The sequence below is a fragment of the Aspergillus melleus genome (assembly GCF_016097325.1).
Source record: "Aspergillus melleus strain CBS 546.65 chromosome Unknown contig5, whole genome shotgun sequence".
Taxonomy (NCBI): Eukaryota; Fungi; Ascomycota; class Eurotiomycetes; order Eurotiales; family Aspergillaceae; genus Aspergillus; species Aspergillus melleus.
In genome coordinates, this window is record NW_025763374.1 from 3,347,393 (window position 1) to 3,362,298 (window position 14,906).

The 14,906-nt window shown below is 54.7% G+C and overlaps 6 protein-coding genes across 6 annotated transcripts; 3 read left to right on the forward strand and 3 right to left on the reverse strand.

Moving 5' to 3' along the window:
- Positions 1-381: 381 nt before the first annotated feature.
- LDX57_009479 (putative MYND domain protein) lies at positions 382-2,142 on the forward strand (the record flags this gene model as incomplete). The annotated part of the gene is made up of 1 exon (XM_046091209.1): positions 382-2,142. The coding sequence occupies one exon, from the start codon at positions 382-384 to the stop codon at positions 2,140-2,142; it is 1,761 nt and encodes a 586-aa protein (XP_045947186.1).
- A 503-nt stretch (positions 2,143-2,645) lies between these two features.
- On the reverse strand, positions 2,646-5,261 carry CWC22 (pre-mRNA-splicing factor CWC22; the record flags this gene model as incomplete). The annotated part of the gene is made up of 1 exon (XM_046091210.1): positions 2,646-5,261. The coding sequence occupies one exon, from the start codon at positions 5,259-5,261 to the stop codon at positions 2,646-2,648; it is 2,616 nt and encodes an 871-aa protein (XP_045947187.1).
- Positions 5,262-5,537: 276 nt separating this feature from the next.
- dpm2 (dolichol phosphate-mannose biosynthesis regulatory protein) lies at positions 5,538-5,934 on the forward strand (the record flags this gene model as incomplete). The annotated part of the gene is made up of 3 exons (XM_046091211.1): positions 5,538-5,540; positions 5,605-5,685; positions 5,749-5,934. The coding sequence occupies 3 exons, from the start codon at positions 5,538-5,540 to the stop codon at positions 5,932-5,934; spliced, it is 270 nt and encodes an 89-aa protein (XP_045947188.1).
- A 1,894-nt stretch (positions 5,935-7,828) lies between these two features.
- On the forward strand, positions 7,829-11,205 carry LDX57_009482 (uncharacterized protein; the record flags this gene model as incomplete). Its single annotated transcript, XM_046091212.1, has 2 exons — positions 7,829-8,025; positions 8,109-11,205. The coding sequence occupies 2 exons, from the start codon at positions 7,829-7,831 to the stop codon at positions 11,203-11,205; spliced, it is 3,294 nt and encodes a 1,097-aa protein (XP_045947189.1).
- A 479-nt stretch (positions 11,206-11,684) lies between these two features.
- On the reverse strand, positions 11,685-12,407 carry LDX57_009483 (HD domain-containing protein; the record flags this gene model as incomplete). Its single annotated transcript, XM_046091213.1, has 1 exon — positions 11,685-12,407. One exon carries the CDS (start codon positions 12,405-12,407, stop codon positions 11,685-11,687), a length of 723 nt encoding a protein of 240 aa, XP_045947190.1.
- Positions 12,408-13,212: 805 nt separating this feature from the next.
- Positions 13,213-14,649, reverse strand: LDX57_009484 (uncharacterized protein). Its single transcript, XM_046091214.1, has 3 exons — positions 14,012-14,649; positions 13,537-13,818; positions 13,213-13,470 (listed from the first exon to the last, which is right to left on the reverse strand). Exons 1-3 carry the CDS (start codon positions 14,133-14,135, stop codon positions 13,301-13,303), a joined length of 576 nt encoding a protein of 191 aa, XP_045947191.1. The 5' UTR covers positions 14,136-14,649; the 3' UTR covers positions 13,213-13,300.
- Positions 14,650-14,906: the final 257 nt, after the last annotated feature.

Genomic DNA, 14,906 nt, shown 5'->3' on the forward strand with positions numbered 1-14,906 from the left:
TTGATCCTCCACAAGTGAGGGGATATGCAGTACGTTTGTGATAGTTAGTCACGTCACAAGAATGACTGAATGAGAAATTCACGACCACATTGTCCGATGTTCGTGGTAGTTAGATCTGTGTTGTTAGCGGAAATCGACGTAGGGGAAATGGCGCAGCAGATAAGAGATTTGCGAGGCCGCGCGAGAGTTTTGCAGGCTTATCTTCACGTGAGCCTATCAGTCCCCCGCATTTTTACTTTTTCTTTTTTCCTTTCTTTTTTGAACCCCCACTTTCAAGGTCAAGAAGTCGCTCGCTAGATTTATTCTGATATTAGACCGGAAATAGATCAATTGACAACCTCCTGATCTTGATTTCCGAATTCGATCTACAACGCCACCACGATGCAGGCCCTTCTCCAGGAGCGCTCCGAAACCACCGCCAGACTCTACGCAGACCCCCACAATCCGCATATTCACTATGAACGAGGTCTGATCCACGAGCGATTGGGGTTCGCTGATCTCGCTTCCGCCGATGCCTATCGCGCTTTGTCGTTACTCGAGTCGGTTGTTGATCCGGACGGATGTGAATTCCATGCCCGGAAGAGAGTTGGCGATTCGACAGATGCGAAGGAGGGGCTGGACGGCATTGCCGATAAGGATGAGGAGGAGACTGATGAGGATGAGGACGGTGCCTATGAGCCTATAACCCAGGACGAATATGATGCACTCATTGGTGGGGTGTACACATTGTTGGTTTCCAGCCTGGTTCGCTGTGGCTGTTTTCGCGATGCGTTTGAGTTCTGCGATAGGGGGTTGGCTTTGCTAGAGGGTTCACAGCACGGTAAGCATGCGGTGGATGCGCTGCGAGGACAGATGGATATTATCAAGAAAGTGTTCCTTTCGCGCCGGCCTCAATCGACCACCGACGAGGCGCAAGTGCAGGTGGACCCGAGTGCCTTGAAAGCCCAGGGCCGCGCCCGTCGAGTTCTCTATCCCTGGAACGAGCACGAGCCGGATCGCAAGGCCCCCAAAACACTGCAGCTGCTGAACGACCGACTGCAACACGTTGCGCCTAAATGCGAGGTCCGCGCCGTCGCGCTCCCCCTGCTACACGGCACCACGGAGGGAGGAGAGGCGCCCCCACCCGACGAGGTCTCCGTGCAACTCGGCCTCTTTGCCAAAGAGGACATCGCGCCCGGCGAGATCCTGCTGCATGAGTCCTCCCTCCTCACGGCCACCAACCGCCTCCACGACGACCTCTGCGACGCCTGCAATGCGCCCCTGCCTGACCTCGCCGACGAGAACCCCCCCGTCGCCTGCGCCGGGTGCGACGATACCATCTTCTGCTCCCAGGCGTGCCACGATCGCGCCCAGGACGTCTACCACGCCGCCGTCTGCGGCCTCATGGATGGTCTCGAATCCATCGGCAAGGATATCCCCGATCCCACCGACAAGGCCGATTACCTGTATCTGTTACTGGTAGGCCGCGCCATCGCCATGGCCGCCACTCAGGACGTGAATCCCCTCGACCTACCCGAGATCAAATACATCTGGGGCGACTTTCACGACCTCGACTTTTCCTCCACCACAAATCCCAACTCCAACACCAGCCTCGAAGACGACGAAACCGCCACCCTCCCCTTCTCCTTCCACCTCTCGATCCTGCAACCGATGCGCATCCTCGAGGAAATGGAACTCGACCCCTACGCCACCCTCCCCCGCTACGACACCTGGATCCTCAACACCCTGTACGCCAAGTTCCGCGGCACCGCATCGGGCCGGCTGTCCACGTGGGACGGCGGTCCGGAGCTCTGCGCCGTGCATCCGCTGTGGTGTCTGGCGAATCATTCGTGTGATCCGAACGTACGGTGGGAATGGGGTGGGGAGATTACGTTCCGGGCGAGGACGAGGGAGGAGAGGCCTATTTGGAAAAGGAAGGGTACCAGGACGGTGGTGGAGGAGGAGGAGGAGGAGGAGGAGGAGGAGGTGAAGAAGGGGACGGGTCCCGAGGTTGAAAGTGAGGGTATTCGTGCGGACCAGGAGATCTGGAATCATTATTGTGATATTGGGTTGGATGTTAAGGAGAGGAGGGAGTGGGCGAGGGGGGCGTTGGGTGGGTTGTGTCGGTGTGAGAGGTGTGTTTGGGAGGCTGGGGAGGTTTAGATCAGGTATGCTCGGTACGAAGAGGGAAGGTGTTTGCTTGTTTGAACTGGTTGTTTGGTTCTCACAGGGGGTTGAGTTGGTTTGAGGGTTTATAGATATTGGATACATGGGAGTGGTGTTTTGTTGATTGGTTGGTCTCGGTTTACGATAGATGAAGAATATAGATATGAAAGATACCCATAGATTGGAATATAGAATGAAGTGAAGTTGTGTGGAAGAATACATGAGAGCCAACCTACAAGAACCCAACTTATAATCGAAACTTGCACAAGCATGAAACCGACGAAAAGATCTTTTCCTGATTCCTAATTCGCAGATAAAAATGTATAAATACACCGGTTACATGACCAACCCATTCAGACCCTTTCCACCAAATCCTTGAATTAAAATGAACTTTCTTTCTAATCGTCATATCAAGATCGATCTACTGCTCCTTGCTAGATGCTCGGCCCCCCTAACTTTATTCCTCTCCCTATTCCTTCCTTCCTGTTGAGACATAATGATTAGGAATAATCCGCAGCTCGAGGCCGACGAGACGGACTGCGAGATCGGTTTTTGTTGGCTCGACGCGGAGGAGGCGAGCGAGATCCGGACGGAGAACGAGAGTCCGAGTATCTTCTGCCTCGTCCGTATCGTGGCGGAGGGGAGCGAGAGACCGAGGCATCTCGGGGGCGGCGAGCTGGCGGAGGCGAACGCGACGCGGACGGACTGGCAACGCGGCGCTTGCCGGCGGGTGGAGGCGAGCGAGACGCCGAGGAGTAGCGTCTGGCATTGCCACGTCGAGGAGGGGAGGGAGACCGCGATACGGACCGTGAGAGACTCCGATCTTTGCGGCCACCACGAGTGCGAGGGGGCGAGACAGAGCGAGACGCTGACCGGCGAGCCGAATACGGACTCGCGCTCCGTGACGACCGGGAGTCGTAGGATCGGGCGCGAGTGCGTCGGGGTGGTGTGCGAGACCGACTGTACGAAACGGAGCGTCGACGGCTTTTCGATACGGGAGATCGGGACCGCGAGGGCGTGTAGCTGTAGCTCCGCCGAGAAGAGCCCGAGACGGAGCGGCTGTAAGATCGTCCACGGCTGACCGAGCGTCCACGACCACGGGTGCGCGACGGAGAGCGGGAGTATGAAACGGAGCGCGAGCGCGAGCGCGAGCGGCCGGTGCAGGTGGAACAGGTGGAGTGAGATCTGACCGAGCCCGAGTCTGATGGGCTGGCAGCGCGCGCAGGAAGAGCAGGAACGGTGGGTTTAGGAAGGTTTTTGAGATATTCACGCATGTCTTCCGTCAGCAGACCGAAGCCGATACTAGTGAAGTAGTTGATGGAGAAGCGAGTGTTGCGCGGGTTGTCCAGCGGGAAGAGACCTTCGAAGCTGGTGCGGAGGATGTCGTCTCTCATGCGCTCGTGCAATTTCGGCATGCCCAGGTGCTCTCCGAGATCCTGGAAGAGGATCTTGATGAAGATACGACTGCTCGATGTCGTTTCCTCCTCGTTCAGGTGGATGATCGACAGCACATGCCAGCCGATGGCATCGTTGCTGAGCATATGGCCGAAGAAGCGCGCGATGTTGCGCAACCGGTTCGTCTCGTACCGATGGATGGTGTCGTAGTACTTGGCGAACGCAGCTTCAAACAGGTCGGACCAAAGGCGGTTGATCTTTGAGAATCGTTCACCGATGAGGCCGTAGAACTTGGAGTAGGTTCGTTCTTGCGAGCAACACTCGATGATCATCGACGGGAGTTCCGGCTCGAGGCCGGGCGGCAACGAGATCTTCATCAGCTTGTGGCAACATTCTTCGAAATCGATACTGGACATGATGGTCAGGTAGATTGTTCGTCGCAGGTTGACTAGGTTCGTGTTGCTCTGGTCTTTGATATCCATTTTCTGGTCTTCGTCTGATTCGTCGTCGGAGCTTTCATCCGAATCGTCCTCGTCTTCCTCGTCGCTGCCCTCCCCAAGAATCTCCGCCTTGAGACTCTTGTATGCCTCTTCGTGTTCCTCCCACTGCTCGTCATATTTAAAGATGTTGAGGCTGTCCTGCGTCTCAATCTCGTCGTCCAGGCCAACGCGGTGCGTGATTTGGTCTTCCTCCTCGACCAGATCAAGCTCATCCTTGACCGACGGGTTGTCCTTGTAGCGATCCTTGCGGACCTGGAACAAAACTTCGATCATGTACTGCACTCGCTTGTCGATGTCGGCTTCGTGCAGGATATTGCGGAACTGATCAAACACGGCTAAGGCGATAGGGCTGCTCATCTCCTCCAAATGTTGTCCCACCTCTCTGGTCAGCCCGACCGCAATTTCCACACTGTCGTCCGTGGGCTTGTGAAGCAGCAGCAGGAGAATCTGAGCGGCCAGCATCTCGTGCGCGACTTGTTGGTTGCACAGGTGCGCGATGAACGTCGTCGAGGATATGCACACCGCCTTGTCGTTTCTCTTGAATGCCTTGCGGAACTGCACGATCAGGCGATTGAGCAGCAACTCACCCACCTGGGGCAACTTCGTGTTGACGATGGCTGCCATAGCCGCATAGATGGGAGTAAAAGGCAAACTGGCCGCCTGAGCCTTCATGATGCTTCTGCAGAAGAGACCCCGGCCGCGCACGAGGTTCTCCCCGAACAGCTCTGGAACGATAAATTTGATGTTCGAAACGTTGACCTTGTTGATGAGACCATTGATCGATTTTTTCAGAGCCTCCCACGCCATACGCTGGTATTCCTTGCTGGTCTTGTCCGTGATCTGCGCCTGCAGCGCGCGCAGTCGAGCCGGGGGGATATAGGTGCCACCCGAGCGCATGTTCGTGAGTTTCTCATATTCTGCCTTGGCCGACGCCTGCTTCTCTTCCGCCGTCATCGGCTTTCGTGCTGCCTCTTCCTTCTCATGTTGACGGACTCGTTCGGCAAGTTGGCGCTCTCGCTCTATCGCACGCTCCGAATCGATACGCGGCGCATCTCCATCCTCGTTGAAAGAGTCGCCCGGCGGCGACCGGCGACGGTTGGGCGAAGGGGAACGAGAGGGTGGAGAGCGTTTTCGTGATGCCGAAGGCTGGGGAGAGTACGAGGCGCCAGGTGGAGGAGTAGGCACTCGCACTGCCGATTGCAAAACGACGGGGTCGCTCATATTGCTCTGCGAATTTCACACCGCAGGTAAAATTCCCCTTTATAACCAATAAGCTGGGAGTTGACTCCAGCGACAAGGCGCGACGGCAATGGGTGGTTCTGCGTCGGTCGAGCTGTGAGGCGGCGAAGGAGAAGGGAAAGTCTTAGCGTGGTCTGGGCACGTGACCCGGAGCCAAGCTGCCACGGCGGCCAGTTATGCGCGCCTTGAGATGAAGCAAGCATCGTCCTGTCCGTCCTTCTTCGCGAGTACGAGCAGAAATATCTCCGATTCATCACTATGGTACGCAGCTGCAATGACAACTCTGACTATTACTTATGATATACTGACTTGTACCTCACTCCAGCTGGGCCAACTCGTGGGATCCACCATGCTCTTGGTCGCTACCGCGATCTTTCTCTACTACACGGCATGGACTCTGTTGATGGTACACCACTACTGTTATCTCTCCTGATTGATACGTGGCATCTGCTAACCCTTCTGTCCCTAGCCGTTCGTTGACCCCGGCCATCCTCTGCACGACCTCTTCCCTCCTCGCGTATGGGCCATTCGTATTCCCGTCTTCCTTACTCTCCTCGCCTCGGCCGTGGTCGGTACGTTCATTGGGATCGTAATGATCAACAGCAACAAGAAGAAGGCCGCCAAGGCCAAAGCCGCCGCAAAGAAGAAGACCTGAGCATCTACGACCGTCCGTGGGGACTCGGAAACCAAAAGGGGGTGACGTTGTGTCAGAGTGCATCAGGGGTAGGAGCTGAATACCGGTTTGGCAGAGTTGTCGTCATTATACCTATTCTATCGATTTGTAACAATACTTTTTTCTTTCCCGTCCTTTCTTCATCCGGATGTCTTTTCCATGTAGGGTTTCCTCCAGTGGAAGCAAGGCGGCCCCCCAGCGTGAGAAGAGCCGAATGACGAGCGGTTAGGTCACTCGGCAGCTAGAATTACAAGCTCAGGTGTCACGGGATTTAGGAGGGGAGGCGGAGCATTCCAGCTTTGGGATATTTCAGGATTACAAAGTTGAAAGTATGGCAACAGCGAGGAGATCGGATCAGCAGCGTCATGTTTCAGTCACATCGGCGGCAGCGTGCCAATGACAAGTTGGGGCCTTACAGCTGATGCTGTACCATGCGGGGACTCGTGACGGACTCGTGACCCTGTTCTTGCCCAAGGCTTCATTCATGGAAGTCAAGGCCAACGTGTTTTGACGGGTGGCGGTTAAAGCCGGGGAATGATAACGAAAGAGACGGCCATGGAATGGGTGAAGTTAAGTTGACGCAGGACCCAAGCAGGGCCTCTTCCCGTCTGCTCTGCTGGCCCAAGTCGTTGCCATCTTTGGCTGCGAGGCGGGGTCACGTGGCTGAGGGACCGGTCGAGACACGCTGTTTGCAGTGTTTGCTTGGCTTTGACCCCTCAGGCAGAACCAATAGCGGGTGGGTTCTATTGCCTCGTAGCTTTGGACCGACCGTGGATAAGAAGAGGATCATTTTTATGATTTGACGAAATTCATATTCCTACCTGTTATTTCCCCCTTCCTACCCAGGCGGGTAAGGCATCGACCGTGACAGCAGGGTAGCAAAGAACAAACGTGGGACAAGCCCGTCAGAGTCGAGTGTACTACTACTGAGTATGTGTACTCGTCTCTAACAGTGTACACCGTACGACGGAAGACAGGAAATGCTACGTTTACCGACTACCGAAGCATGTACCCCGTATGTAGGCAGTGCCTGACTATCGAGTGGCTGGAAGATCCGTCCTGACCGGTCATGCTTCAGGCCCTCTTGTCAGGCCAATCATCACTGGATCCTCGTCATGTGGCAGGCAACCTTATGCCTCTGGAGATGGGTACCCAGTCGGTACCTCCACTCCGTCCCTTCGGTCGCCCATCCCCCGGTCACTAGCAGGTACTCCGTTCCCCCCCAAGTCCCGCCCCGATAACAGCCCAGGCGATAAGTCAGCCCGCTCATCCATGCTCCTGACCTGATCCGATTCCCCTCCCCCTCCCTCCCTCGCTCTTCTTCTTCCTCCGCTGCTCTGGCTTCTATTCCTTCTACTTTCCAAACGTTACGCAATAATACCTTTGAACGAATTCCCAACTGTGTACTTATCAACTTGTCTAAACATCATCTTTCGTTTCTCTGGACGAGACAACCGGTCTAAGCTGTGCTTCCGTGTTGTCCTTATCGCAGTTACCAGCGTATCTAGAGTCGTCATAACTCCAGATCCGCCGCCATCCACACCCCCTTCCCTCTTCTAACCCGTCTATCTCGGCCGTTGAACGCGCCGTTCCTTCCTGAGAATCAGTTGAAACATCTTGAATAGACTGATAATCGGTACGTATCCCGAACCCTGTCCGCGTCGGACGTCAGGATGAGTCATGTTGATAAGGGCGTATTTGTTGATCTCCCTGCAGAGGCGCGACTTGGCTTGCCGATAACGCAATACCTCCTCGGGATCCGTGGCCCGTTGACCTACTTATTGTTTGCTCCCGTTCTCAGGCCTCGTTCAAAGGTCTTGAGAGCGGCCGTTCATTGTTGAAATCAACTTGCCTCCCGAGGCAACCCTTCATTTGAATGCCCCCGGTAGCTTCGGACGACTTTTTCCGCCAGCAAACCCAGGGCTTCAGTGATCCCAGCCCCGTTACCGACGATTTGCAACGAGCAACTCCAGAGAATGAGCTTGGTGGAAAAAGCAAGAAAAAAGGGAAAAACGGGGCTAAGGCGAAAACAAAGGCCGCCAAAGCCGCCCCAAAGCCGCCTCCCGACGACTTGTAAGTAGATAGTGTCACCTCCCCTGTATCACTGCAGTATTTCCCAGACAGCCTTGCTGACATGGATGGTGCACGATGTACAGGATAGAGGCGTCCTCTCCGTCACCGCCGGAACCGTCTTCGTGTCCAGATCCTCCCCTGGAGACTCAAGCCACCAATAACATAAGGTCGCCGGTGTTGGACGCGTTTGACGCCTTTGAGGAGACGCCTGAGAATGATATTGCCTACCGAACGGATAGTTGGGCAAAAGCCATTCCTTTCGGGAAGAGCCCTCCCACGGACGTTATTGACGGCGAACTAGCCAGTGGCTCTCCTGGAGGGTTCCTTCTCCATCCCGACAAAGGTGGCTTCAGCAATCCTTCCTCTGCATCTCCTGGGACAAGGCCTCTGAGTTATGGGACTGGTTATATATCGTCCCGACAGGCATCTGCGGACAGGCGTAAGAGCCACTCCGTCAGTAGCCCTTTCAATAACCAGATCCCCTTACCCCACTTGCCCCAGGCTCATTTCTACGGTGCACCGGAGATTGATCTTCCCTTATTTTCAGGCCAGAATCGACCGCCAGCAGAGGCGTGTTATTCGTTCTGTGCCTTCGATAGAATCTCCAGTCCGTCATCCAAGACTTCGAGAATGAGTAGCAATGTGCTACTTGTCGGTGGTGACGGCTTCCTGGAGATTCTAGCCATCGAGAGTCGCACGACTCGTTCAGTAGGGAAATTGGCGGGCCTGAATGGTCGGGTGATCGAAGCAAAAATGCTGGTTAGCAGCTTCACGGATGACTCGTTGGCACCGTCACGACCCCATGTTGCCGTCACTATCCACGGACCTTCTAGCTTATCCGATGATGAAGGTCCTGCATCCTCTACCGGCTCGGAAACAAACGAGAACCCCTCTATCGCTGTTGGGCGGCAGCTCCCCGCTGAATTGCGGCCAAGCAAAGACGAGGCAAGATATTATCAAACTCGAGTTGAGGTGTACTCCTTGAGAAATGGAGACCATGTTGCTACTCTTTTCGCAGCCCAGCCGTCACCGTGCTTTGAAAACATTCCTGGGCTCCCGGTATTTGCGCCAGCGCCCGCCGGTAATTTGAAACTTTTTGCCAGCGGACATCACGTCATCGTGGCTTCTGGCGTCAGTGGCGAGGTTTTCATCTATAGCATGAACGGTTATCGATGTTTGGGGAAGACCTGGACCAGTATCCAGTCCAAGGAGGCCCGGCGCTACTCCGCTTCGTCAACTTCGACGGACGCGGATGGATCGCGGAATGACTCTCCTCATGGGTTTGTTAACAATGATCACCCTGTCATCGACCTGAAAGGGAGATGGTTAGCCCTTGTTCCGCCATCCTCGGCCTATAGGGGATCAATCCGAGGGACGGTACCTGCTTCCCTCCTCCGTGGGAAAACGTTTGGTCTCGAAACTCGCAGCCCACCATCAAGACCGGCAGTCTCTACTGCCACCGACGTTGGCGAGGGTGAGAGTTTCTTTGATAAAATGGCCCGCGGCGTTACACAAGAACTCGTGCGGGGCGCGCGATGGATGGGTGATCAAGGTCTCCAAGCCTGGAATAGCTACTGGAACAAAGACCAGGCCCCAAACCCAGCCCCGCGCCGCTCTCCTAATATGATGGACTTTCCCCAGCAAGGATACAGTCCTTTCCCGCCCACTCATGCTCAGGATACCCAAACTGCTGCAGCGACCGAGCCTGACTTGGTCTCGATCATGGATCTGAAGAGGCTGGACGAGAGTGGCGAGACCAAGAACACCTCGCACACCCCGGTGGCCACATTCCAAGTCCCGAATGGCTGCAGCTTCCTCTCATTCTCGCCAAACGGATTGATGCTGCTTACGGCCAGTAAAAAGGGCGATGTTCAGTACGTCTGGGATCTGATGCAAGGAAAGCACTGTCGAGCAGGGGCGTTCCTAACCGATGATTCGGTGACTCCCAGTGCCAATGTGCGCCAGATCGCTCGATTTGCGCGGTTGACCACCTCGTACATCGTCGATGTGATCTGGTGTCCCCCATCTGGGGACCGGCTGGCGATCATCACCCGCAAGGGGACTGTGCACGTGTTCGACCTGCCACGCAGTGCATTTCAGTGGCCTCCGTTCCGGCGAGCTCGACCACCGCCCAGCAAATCCCCCGCTGCGGATCAGCCGGCAGACGAGTTATCGGACCGGGCAAGCAGTGCCAATCCTCTCTCAGCGGCATTCAAACTCGTGGGCGGCAAGACCCAGCCCATTCTCGCGGCGGTCAGGGGCCGCACTCCGTCGGCGGGCGCCGCTTTCCCAGCCGTAAGTGGATTTGGCATCCCTTCTGCTGCCGGTGTTCGGGGCGGGAAGGTTGTCGCCGCCGGACTTAGTAAATCGGTGGGAGCGGCGACCGGGACGGTCAACACGCTTCGACATGCCGGTGAAAATCGCCTTCATCTGTCGGGCCTGGCCCGCGATCCTGCTGCCTCCCGGGTCATCTGGGTGTCCCACAAAGGCCAGCCGTTCCTGGGCCTGGTGAACAGTGGCTCTTTCCGACTGTACCGAGTGCGGCGGTCTCTGTCTACCAACAAGAACCGGCAACTTCAGTCTGTCATAGGGCCCAAGGAAATCGAGATTCGATTGCCAACTAACCTGCAAACCCCCTGTAGCGCCATGCCTGTTGGCACGGCCAATGCCGATATGACGATCCACGCGTCGTGGGCCTTGCCGTCGTCGACTCCACGGCCAGGTGCTGTTGCGTCCAAACTCAAGTGCCAGCCACTCTCCCAGGCGGAGATCGAGACCAACGCACCGTACCAACCCTTTCACACTGATCAGCGGGTGAACCTCTTTGTCTACTCGGAAACGAGCGATGCCGACGAGGCGCAGACGTCGATTCCCACGGGACAGTGGGTCTTTGGGGACAGCATGCCGATGTCCAAGCTCCATGTGCGTCCGTTTAGCGCGGGTGGGGATGACGAAGGCGACCACGACGAGGTTCTGCATGGCCAGCACGCCGGGTTCGGCGGAGAAATGGAGAATCTGATCAGTCTCGGCAATAGTACGGGCCACGTCGAGGAGGTGGTCATCACGACACGTCGCAAGAAGAAGAATTCGTCTCCGTTCCCTTCGGCTGGTTCTGGTGGCGACGACGGATTTTTCGAAGATGACTGCGAAGTGTTGGATTTTGCACAAGATCGAGTTTAACATCTCTTGTGTGTCTTATACGCATCGTTTTTTTTTCTTGGAAGGATTGCTTCCATTTTCTTTGGTCTCCACTTTCAGAATGAGCAGAGACTGAGATAATATGCAACATTCTAGACTTTATATTATTAGGATCGGAGTTGGTTTTTTGCTCTCTTGGGACGGGCTCCACTCATTCATTATTCCTGTTCCATTTTGACATGCATTAATGTTTACCCCCCCAGGCCGAGGGGACTCTATTCGCTTACATTGGGCCGGCCTTGCTTGATGCCCGGTCTGTATTGCTGATACATGATATCGTTATTCTTCTTATTCTGTTATTTTGATTGTCACCCATCAGATGTTACATACCCCCATACGGTGACTTGTACCGAGAATAGATAGACGGGAAGGATGACTTTCGGACTTGACTTGCATTTGGTTTCTAGTGATTCTATATCTTGAATAAATAACAGATAATCACAACCCCCACTGGTCCTGATCTACTCGATCAGAGCCATCTCCTCTTCCCACCACCCCCTAAACTCCACCAACCGTTGAGTCCGCACCCTGGCCATCTCCCGCCCCGTCTGCGTCTTCATCATGCCCTCCAACGTCTCGAGCTTCTCCTGAAAATGCTCGATCGAATTCCCCATCTCCCACGCCCCGCCCTCAGGGACGAACTTCCGTCCCTGCGCCCCCAGGAAGGTAAAACACCGCCCGATCCCCACCGCGCCCAACGCATCCAACCGGTCCGCATCCTGCACGATCGCCAACTCCACGTCCCCGTCATCCTCGATCAACTTGCGCACCGCCTCCGGGTCCTTCTTCTCTTTCGTGTAGGATACATGCGATACGATGGTCTGGACCCGCGTCGCTAGTTCGCGCGACGCCCCGTGCGAGAGAAGTGTCTGGAGGACTAGCGTGTCGGCGTCTACTTCTCCCTTCGCGGCCCCAGACCCGTCCCCAGCCCCAGTCGATGAAGTGGAGGCAGAAATGATCTCCCTCACCTGCTCCAAATACTTCCGATCACCGACATCGTGCAGCAACGCCGCCAAGTCGACCACTTCGGCGGAGTAGCGCCTTTCGGGATGGAGGGACTGTTCGGCGCGGAGGATCGAGCGCGCCAGTGAGACGACGCGGTGCACGTGCGCTGGGTTGTGCGATGGGTCGTGAGAGGCCATGCAGGTGTTGACGAAGGGGGTTAGGGTTGTGTAGAGGGTCATTTTTTTTTTCTATTCTGGTCTTTTTTTCTTTTTTCGCTTTCCTTTCCTGTTGAATCGTCTATGTTTTGTTTTTGTTTTTTTTTTTTTTCCCGGCGGGTGAGGGGTTGAGTTTGGGGTTGATTTGTTTTGGACTGAGTTGGATGGGGTTGAATTGAGGTGGGTAGGTCAAGGGAGCCTGGAAAGAGGGGTTGGGTTGGAGGTTTGTTTTTATTTTGGGTTCGAATTCGAATTTGAATTTTGATTTTTTCTGGGTGGATATTTCTGCCGATGGAGAATTGGAGATAGGCAACCTCAGGTAAGCTACCTTAGGCTTACTCCGTGGGAAGGGGGAGGTTAATTTGGGGTGCAGGTGGGCGGATTACGAGGTGGGCGGAGAATGTGGAGATTAGCTGGCTGGACAGTGGAATCTGAGATCACATTATGATTAACTTGATCTTCATCACTTAACAGTTGACAACTTTAGTGACATTCTTGATTCTGATCTGTTGGATTGTGGGTTGATCGGCGCTGTCAGTTTCTGGGGATTGGTCTTAATTTTCTTTTCTGCTCCGTAGAGTCCGTATACAGGGTCTTGGTATGTAGGTATTGTTTAGTTTCCTCTCGATGGAAAAGAAGAAGCGAAGGGTGGAAAGAGAATGCTAGAATACAGAAGTGATGGTATTTCGAGAATTATTATCACAGCTGAAAAGTAAACAAAGTAAAAACAACAGAAAAACTATGTAGGGAATAGCCCCGTATTATGTGTACCATGCAATCCGTGTCCCGTAAAAGAAAAAAAAAAAACAACCCTTGCCTCCTCACATTAACACCTCATCCCCAGCCCCTTAATTCACATCCACACCTCTTGCGATGTGGCAGTCAGGTCTCATAGTGAACGCGCGCTCTTAACTCCTCTACAGAGCAAGAGCACCCAGGACCAGACCGATGACACCGGCAGTCGAGACACCCAGCTTCAGGGCCGCGGCGTTGGCGGTCTCGCTGGCCTCAGAGCCGGAGGCGGTGCTCGAGCCGGTGGAGCTGGCGCTGGCGCCGGAGCCAGAGTGGGAGTGGGAGCCAGAGGAGGCTGTGGATATTATTAGCATTGCTTATTCCTTCTTGCTAGGGATGTCATGTAAGGGGAAGAACGTACAGCCAGTCGCGGAGCTCTTGCTGTCCTTGTCGGTGGCGGTGGTCTTAGTATCGCTGTTGGAGGTGGCAGTGGTCTTGGAGTCGCTGTCGGTCAACTTGGTGGCCGGGAAGAAGTGGCTGCTGTAGCAGCTGCTCTGGCACTTGGCGTAGCGGTCGGTGTCGCTGGGGGAGCCGGTACCCTGGGGACAGGCGGCAACGCAGCTGACGGTGTCGTTGGCCTGCGAGTCGCTGGGGCAGGGGACCTTGTAGCACTGAGCGACGCAGCAGAGATCGGTTTCAGTGCCTGGAGGAGTGATGTTAGCGAGACTGAGACATGGAGAGAAGGAGCATTTGTGATCGCGCGTGGGTGGAGATGCGATATATTGAAGTGGATTAGGGAGAGTGGAGAAGGAATGCGACGGAGAGATGAAAGGAGATATAACGGGCAACGAGATAAGATCGAGATCATGATCATAATCGCAAGGACAATTACATACACTTCTTCGCGCAGGAAGCCTCAGGAGACAGGCTGGCGGTGGCCGAAGCCTCGCCGGTGGAGGTGGTCGACTGAGCGACGGCCAGGCCCAGCAGGGCAGTCAGAGCGATGAGGTTGAGCTTCATTGTGACGGATTGGGAGGACTTGAGTTCTGAAGTGACAGAGATAGATCGAAGAGATCAAATTGAACGAGTGTCCGAGAAGCAGGAATTGGCAGTTCAAAACGAGAGACTGTGAGGAAAGGAAGAAAGGGAAGAAGAGAGGAGAAGAGGAGAGGAGATGGAAAAGGGGGCGTGGGAGGGTTTTATTTACTTTAGTTACATGACTGGACTGGACTTGGACTGGACTGACTACGGAGTACGACCCAAGGACCCAAGGTTTTCCCTGGCATCCTCCAGTTTCCTCCATTTTCTTTCAGGTTTTTTCCCTTTCTTTGCCGTCTGACAGGGCAAAGCAATAATTGAAACTCAGTGGCGCCCTTTCATTAGCGGGGTTTCACTGGTGGCTAATCAGCATCAGGCGCTGGGCTATACTTAGACTAGCTTGAAGATAGCAAGACAGCGAAGGGAGAGTGACATGGTTTGCCTCTGCGTTGGGCCCATTCTTCGACTTCTGCATGGGAGGCACCAGATTGGAGAGAAGGTGGTCGGAGAGTCATGATATATTGGATACCCTCTGTAGATACCTGTTTTTCATTTCATCCTACATTGATTCTATGTAGTGTAATAAATTCTTCATTTATGTCTTCAGTCTTCACTCTTCACAGGGAGTAACTCCAACCCTGATCAGTGCTCGGGTGAAAATCTGGGGAGCCACCAAAAATAGCGCTAATGCCGCCGCTAAAAAGGCTAGGCGGGTTTGTTGTGCCACCCACAGAATCCAGTGGCAAGTTGTAG

Bases quoted from the DNA above. Each gene is read 5' to 3' on its own strand.
- LDX57_009484 (XM_046091214.1), bottom strand. From the start codon at position 14,135: ATGAAGCTCAACCTCATCGCTCTGACTGCCCTGCTGGGCCTGGCCGTC. The intron at 13,819-14,011 runs GTATGTAATTGT...TCACTCCTCCAG, and splicing joins GGCTTCCTGCGCGAAGAAGT to GCACTGAAACCGATCTCTGC. The intron at 13,471-13,536 runs GTACGTTCTTCC...TAATATCCACAG, and splicing joins CAAGAGCTCCGCGACTGGCT to CCTCCTCTGGCTCCCACTCC.